The 7,217-nt window shown below is 34.4% G+C and overlaps 1 protein-coding gene across 1 annotated transcript; it reads right to left on the reverse strand.

Moving 5' to 3' along the window:
- Nucleotides 1–2,340: 2,340 nt before the first annotated feature.
- Nucleotides 2,341–2,835, reverse strand: LOC143221344 (histone-lysine N-methyltransferase SETMAR-like). The gene has a single exon (XM_076446813.1). It carries the CDS (start codon nucleotides 2,833–2,835, stop codon nucleotides 2,341–2,343), a length of 495 nt encoding a protein of 164 aa, XP_076302928.1.
- Nucleotides 2,836–7,217: the final 4,382 nt, after the last annotated feature.

Genomic DNA, 7,217 nt, shown 5'->3' on the forward strand with positions numbered 1-7,217 from the left:
TGAGTGAATGTGAGGTGCTTTTCAGAATAAATAAGTATGAGAGGGGTTGTGTGCAAAATGACGGGTTGTAAGAGGGATATTTATAATAGGGACGAGTGTAAGCAATGAGTGAAAGTTTAGAAATGCAGCCGGAGTGACTGAAGGACCTGGCCAACCGAAGTCGAGGATACCTGGGAAAGCGTGGACAAATAAAGCCTGCGAATGAAAGAAGATGGCGTAAAACATTAAATAGGTGTGCAAGGGCGCTGGCGAGTGTGTTACATATGAGAGTTGGAACGGTAGAGTGGTTGTGCAGTTATAAGTAAGCCGATTACAATTTAATTTCGTTTATATCCGTAGTTCTATAAACTTATTTTATTTCGTAGTGTTATAGCAATAATTATAGTAGCAGGCGTAGACAAATAAAGTTAAGTTTAATCATTGAATTATTCATTTTTCTCTTATCACCCGCCGGCTCCTACATATATGGACTTATAGAGCCAGAGACATGGGACAGAAATAGTTATGCGATGACAGTCTTAGATTTAACTAATTTTGTGATAATATATTTTATGGAATCAAATACCGAAGCATTGCAGGGAGAATGTTGCCTCAGCAGAAGCAAAGTGGAATAATACGAACTTAAATAATGAAGAAGTGTATACCAGTCGAGAGTTCAAGGATTGGTATAAACAGAAAGGTCTAATACTGAATACCGTATATGCTTCAACTGAATGGAAAAGGGGAGAGGTATAATCGAACATTATTAGGTAAGACTCGAGCACTCCTGTATGAAAGTGAAATTGAAAAAAAATTGTGGATGGAAGCTATGTTTTTAGCTTATCTGCAAAATATAGATCTTACAAAAGTATATTACTGCATATGAAGTAGATATCAGTTAAAAACCATGCGTTTTTAGAGACACTTATCTTTTTCGAAATCGAAAAATGAGAGAGGAATGTCGTTTGTGGATTCGTTTTTAGAAAACTAAGCTCAATATGAATTAGCCAAAGAATGTAATAGATTAAAATTTGTTTTATATAGTGTAGTTAAATAAATGATACGGCATAATCATTGTGTTACTTGAGAGTATGGTTTAGTTTAATACTAGAATTACCGACGACAAATAAATACATTTTTTGCATAATTGATCCTGAACCAGTTTTGAATCATGAAACGAAGATCATGAGATAGGTGAACTATTTTATCAAAAGTAAATATATATATATATATACTATATACTAATCGTAGCGTCGCGACGCGTTGTATCCGTTAGACAGTTGGTTGATTGGACGAGATGCAGCTTTTCCTTCAACTTCCAATACGCGGCAAAGCGTAGAAATTTGAAATTGTTAGCGTATAGGCAGACAACGAACCGCGTTGGCTAGTTTCAAAACCAGAATAAATTTCCAATGCGTCGATCTTTGTTGCTCTGCTCAAACCGGTGACTTCCTGGAAAGTCAAGTGTACCTAGAAGTGTTTTGGAAGTTAACGCTCGCGTCTAATCAGACAATATTATGGTCCGTCGCACAATCAGAAGTGGAAGGGGAATATTCCACTAGGTAAATCCGCGAACTGCCTAGAGAAACCTCCGGCGTGGTGGGAGTTAGTCTACTACAGAAGATTGATCGGAAAAAACGCATCGTGTACGGACGCAACCTATAGCTATCTATAGCGTAGTACGTTCCTTTCTTTTCTCATATCAGTCACACGCTACTGTTAACTTTATTAGATTAATACGATATTAACTTTTACTAATAACGTATAATAAATTTCAAAGGTTAATATTAGGTTGTCCGAAAAGTTCGTGCCGATTTTTTAGGAAAATTAAAACGCAGCTCATTTAAATATTGGTATACATTTATTAAGTTATATAGGTACCATTCTGTTCCACAACCTTTTTCCATCTTTCATGCAGCTTGAGAATTCCGTTCTTCCAGAACCTCTCAGGTTTTTCGGCAAACAATTTGTCCAAATGGGTTTTTATCTCGACCAAAGAGTTGAAATTTTTTTCATTAAGGGAATTTTGTAATGATCGGAAAAGGTGGAAATCCGAAGGCGCAAGGTCTGGTGAATACGGTGGATGGGGTAAAACATCTCAACCAAACTCCAACAATTTTTCCCGAGTTCTCAAAGACACACGAGGTCACGCATTATCCTGATGAAACACGACGCCCTTCCGATTCGCAATTTCTGGACATTTTTGTTCAATTTATGTCTTCAATTTATCTAATTGAGAGCAATACTCTGCCGAATCTATTGTTTCATTATTTGGTAAAAGATCATAATATAGGATTCCTTCCCAGTCCCACCAGATACAGAGCATTACCTTTTTCGAATGAAGACCGGCTTTTGGGGTGACTAAAGGTGATTCATCACGCTTTCCCCAGGACCTTTTACGCTGAACATTTTATAAATTATCAATTTTTCATACTTCGTACCTAATTGCTTCAGAAATGGCGTCTCCTCGTTGCACTTGTAAAGCAAGTCGCAAATGGAGATGCGGTCCAACAGATTTTTCTCCGTTAAATCGTGCAGAACCCATACATCAAGACGGTTTACATAGCCAAGCTTCACAATATGATCGTGGATGGTTGATTTTGATTTATTTAGCATTCCTGGTAATTGACGTAATGTTGAGCGTGGGCTATTCTCGATTTCTGTTCTAATCGTATCTTCGTCTGTTGTGGACGGCCTACCTGGACCTTCTTGATCTTCATGATCGAAATTTCCAGCTTTAAACCGAGCAAACCACTTCCGCAGTGTTCTTTCGGCTATAGCATCTTCGCCATAAACAGCGCATATCTTATTTGCCGCTTGTGTGGCATTTTTGCCCTTTCGGAAAAAGAAAAGCATTAATGCCTATAATGCACTTTATTTGCCACCATATTCTAAGGCGTACAAAACTGATAAAAATTAACGAATCGTAACCAAACTTTTTTCCAAATATGGCTGAAGTTATCTCTTTTAGAATATGTACATATGTCATTTGTTTTCAATAATTGTGATATATTCAGTCAGGTCTCTCACGCTACCTACCGAAAATCGGCACGAACTTTCCGGACAACCCAATACATATTAATTTTTGAATATTATTATAGCAAGTCTATCTAGTTTTTGTTACATTTTGGTTCCTCTGGTCACTTGATCATGTCGCAAGGCGAAAGGTCCGAATTGGCACGGGTGATTAGCTGTATTACATAGAATTTTTGCTGAGCATAGTGACCGCGGGTATTTATTATATCCGTAAGTAGTAACATATTCATGTATTTTATTTATTAATTCAGGATAGATTGCACATTGCGTTTCTGAATAATGATAATAAAAATATAAATAGTTAGTTCATAGTATATTATCATATGCAATAGTGGTAACAAAAATAGTATAGTATTGTTAATTAGTTTACCATAAAATAAAAATAGAAATAAATATTTGAATACCGATATGTTCGAATATTTTGTTTCGAACATATTGTTTTAAGATTCTGGAATCAAAGCAAAAAGTTTGAACTCCACTTTCACGTTCTCGAAAATGTGCTTTGAGGGCGAAATCATCTGAGATTATTTTTACTGATTTTTAAATTAGATTCAGAGTCATTGCATCGAGATTTTGACTTTGTTTCCACGAATAAATTTCTTGTTCGTTATCAATATTTTCTTTCAATATTCAAATTTCAATAATTAATTTTTCAAAGTAAAGTTATTGTAGATTATTTCAAAAGGTACAATATGAAAGAATGTTAATCCGTTAGATAAGCTACATATACGCTAGTCATATTTTTAGTTTAGGATTTTCAGGTTTAACCCCTTACATGTTCATTGCCAAGATCTCACTCACGTGCCCCGGTGCTACTTGGGTAGGTGAAAGGCCATGGGCAAAATGACCATGTTTCATAAGCTAATAATTTTTTGACGGCTTACGACGAGATAGTGTATCGTGCCTGATGTCGTATTTTTCACATGTGTGTGTGGTTAGGTTGTGAAATTACGTCGTTTGTAAGTTTGCTTCACTCGCTTTTCGAATATATATAGATACATATTTACTAATTTTAAAAATTCGTAATAGCGTTACGACTTTACTAACCTCGAGTTTTCAAAAGTAACTTCTTGAACATGTAGAGATAGTAGTTTTTATTAAATTCATTTCAAGAATTAGCGTTGCATTTAACACTAGATTTACGGGACCCGTCAATTTGACGGATGGGTGCTTCGATAATAAAAGATTTAATTAACTTAAATTAAGTCTGTTAATATTGCGATTATTTTCAACGTAAACTCGTCGTTAGTTTTTTAAAGAAATTATGTGGTTTTCTTTACCCAAAATCTGACGGGTGTCCGTAGAAAAAGGTATACAAAAAAACCCCGTAAACCTAGTGTTAATCTTAACACGTTTTCTTCTTTTTAATTACCTATCTTCATAATTAGCGTTGCGTTGAAACATGATCACGTTTTGCAAGTAGTGTTGCGAATACGTAATGCCCAAAATTCTTCCACTGGGACTATGGAAGAATAGTCCTGTTCCTGAGGATCACTTACTGCAACTGGAGTCGCAGATGGGTGTCCATACATCAGCTACCTCTAGACTATAGCTGTCCATTCTTCGCTATTAGCGTTGCGTATTTTCTCATAGGGGTGCATAAATTAGAATTTATTAGCGTTGCGTTTGTAAATAGTACATCTTATTAGTATTATTTTCGCGAGTTGTCAGTTCTTTTTTCTTTTTTTTGTATTTTTTTTTTTTTTTTTGGTACTATCTTGTTAATGGTAAATTCATTTTTACTCGAAATATTACAAAGTACTTTTCGCACTTACTTTTGTAACTTTTTTATATTATAGATTAATAATAAATTAGTCTTGCGAAATTTGGAATATTTCACTCACGGTTTGTTACTCGTGTTTATACTGTGTGAAATTTTTTCTTTCGATGGCCCTTCTGGTTACTACTGTGTTTTCTTTTTCCGCGCCCTTTGTTACCGAAGTGCTTGTTAATAAAAACAGTGGTGTATTGTATACATATTTGTTTGTTTTCAATAACTTTCTTTTTCTTATTTGTTCACAAAAAATTACTTTTTTTCCAATCAAGCTTGCAACATAATTATTGCTACAGTGACATTTCCTAGAATATTAATTTTTCTTGAAATGTCAATAAAAATTCATATCTTAGAATCAATAGTATAGAAACCGTTCGTTGCTATAATTAATTTTTTTACCGTTGTATCTTCAGTTTCTTGTTCGTAAATTTACGAATGTCCAAAGATGCATCAATCAAAATTTGTCCGCGAAACTCATTTATTTTCAATAGAAATCATGGAAGCAAAATTTTCCATATATCTAATTCAATTCTCCGTAAAAATAATAATATTTTCTATCTTTTTTTTGTTTCGGTGTTTAGGTGAGTTGCTATTACTCTTTTGTAAAAATAATCACGAATAAATTGCAGTAAAGCGTGATTATTTCAATTACAAGTTTTTGAAAAATTTTATTTTATTAATTTGCACAATTTATGTATTGCTATATTTCAAATATTCGAGCTTAAATAAATAAGCCAGAGGATCAGAAATGGAATAATATACATTTAAGGTAATAGCATAAGAGATAGTGATGCGTGAATTTCATTAATTTATTTATAATCTTACCATACTAATTACTATAATCAATTACATCTGATACAATTTTACTAATTTTCCTGTAGTTTAATAAGTTTCAGGAACCATTGTGAGACCTAAGTAGATAACATGAGGTGGTACGAATCCCATATAACCCCCATATTCTTGTACCATTACTTTTAAGATTCCGATTTTTGATGGGAAGGCTATATAACTTCCCTCCCAGGTTTTATAGATATATATTATGATGTATAAAAAATAATTCGAATTTTTACATCACTCAATATATCCCGGACCTTACTAATAAAGCAACAACTTTTAGGCAGAATTCAACTTTATTCATCAAGGTATTCTCCATCAACATTTATTTCAACGCTTCTCTAAGTTTTCCATACGTTTTTTTGTAAAACAATTTGTCTTTGCCTTCGAAATAAGCTTCAACTTCAGCAATAACTTCTTCATTGGAGCCGAACCTTTTTCCTGGAACATTTTTTTGAGGTATGTAAACAGCCAGTAGTCATTGGGGGCCAGATCTGGAGAATACGCAGGATGTCGAAGCAATTTGAAGCGCAATTCGTTCACTTTTCACCATCGTTTTCACAGCACTTTCTTCTTTTGCATTTGAGGACGTTTTCTCTTTATTTCTTAACTCAATCGATCCAATAATATCATGTAGTATTCACTATTGATGGATTTACTTCACTCACGATAGTCGATGAACAAAATACCATGCACATCCCAGAATACGGATGCTATAACTTTACCAGCTGATGTTAGAGTCGTTGATCGCTTTTAGCGACTTTCACCAGCTGCTGTCCACTGAGCTGATGATCTTCTCGATTCACGCGTGTTACAAGGGATCCATGTTTCATCCATTGTCACACATTGATGCAAAAAATCCCTTTTATTTCGCTTGAGCAGCTCCAAACAGTACTCTGAATCTTCAACTCGTTGTCGTTTTTGGTCGACTGTGAGAATTCGCGGTACTCACTTTGAAAACAATTTTTTCATGGATAAATTTTCATGCAAAATAGTGAATACACTGCTTTCTGATATCTTCAACTCCTCTAATATCTCAGACAATTTCAATTTACGATTGGCCAAAACGATCTTATGAACTTTTTTGATGTTTTCTGGACAACTGTCCAATTTGGGCGACCGGAGGGTTCGGTAATTTTTGTGTCCCTGTGACCGCGTTTAAAGTCAGCATACCACATTTCAACTACTGTCATAGGTGGAGCAGAGTCCGGATAACACTTATGAAGCCATTGCTTTGCTTCAACAGTATTTTCTCCTATGAAAAAGCAATACTTTATCAACACACGAAATTCAGATTTTTCTATTATTTATAGATGTCAAAAAGTAGCTTCATTTAAATTATTGTATCCTGTAAACTAATGGTCCCATTGAGCTTAAATTTTGACATGTTGCGTTTGTAATTTCGTACGTTATCAAGATCATAATGAATTTGTTATTAATAAGCGGAATATATACATCAGGGCCGGGATTTGTTGAGTGGAGTGATACAATAGTCCATGGAAAGAACCTATTGTATACTAAATAATACAGAAATTATAGCAACTAACGAGTAATAAAACTATCTTTAGAAGCAGAAGATGTGACAAAGAATTCT

The sequence above is a fragment of the Lasioglossum baleicum genome, unplaced genomic scaffold, assembly GCF_051020765.1.
Source record: "Lasioglossum baleicum unplaced genomic scaffold, iyLasBale1 scaffold2272, whole genome shotgun sequence".
Taxonomy (NCBI): Eukaryota; Metazoa; Arthropoda; class Insecta; order Hymenoptera; family Halictidae; genus Lasioglossum; species Lasioglossum baleicum.

Excerpts from the sequence above, each read along its gene's own strand:
- LOC143221344 (XM_076446813.1), bottom strand. The coding sequence starts at position 2,835 with ATGCTTTTCTTTTTCCGAAAGGGCAAAAATGCCACACAAGCGGCAAAT.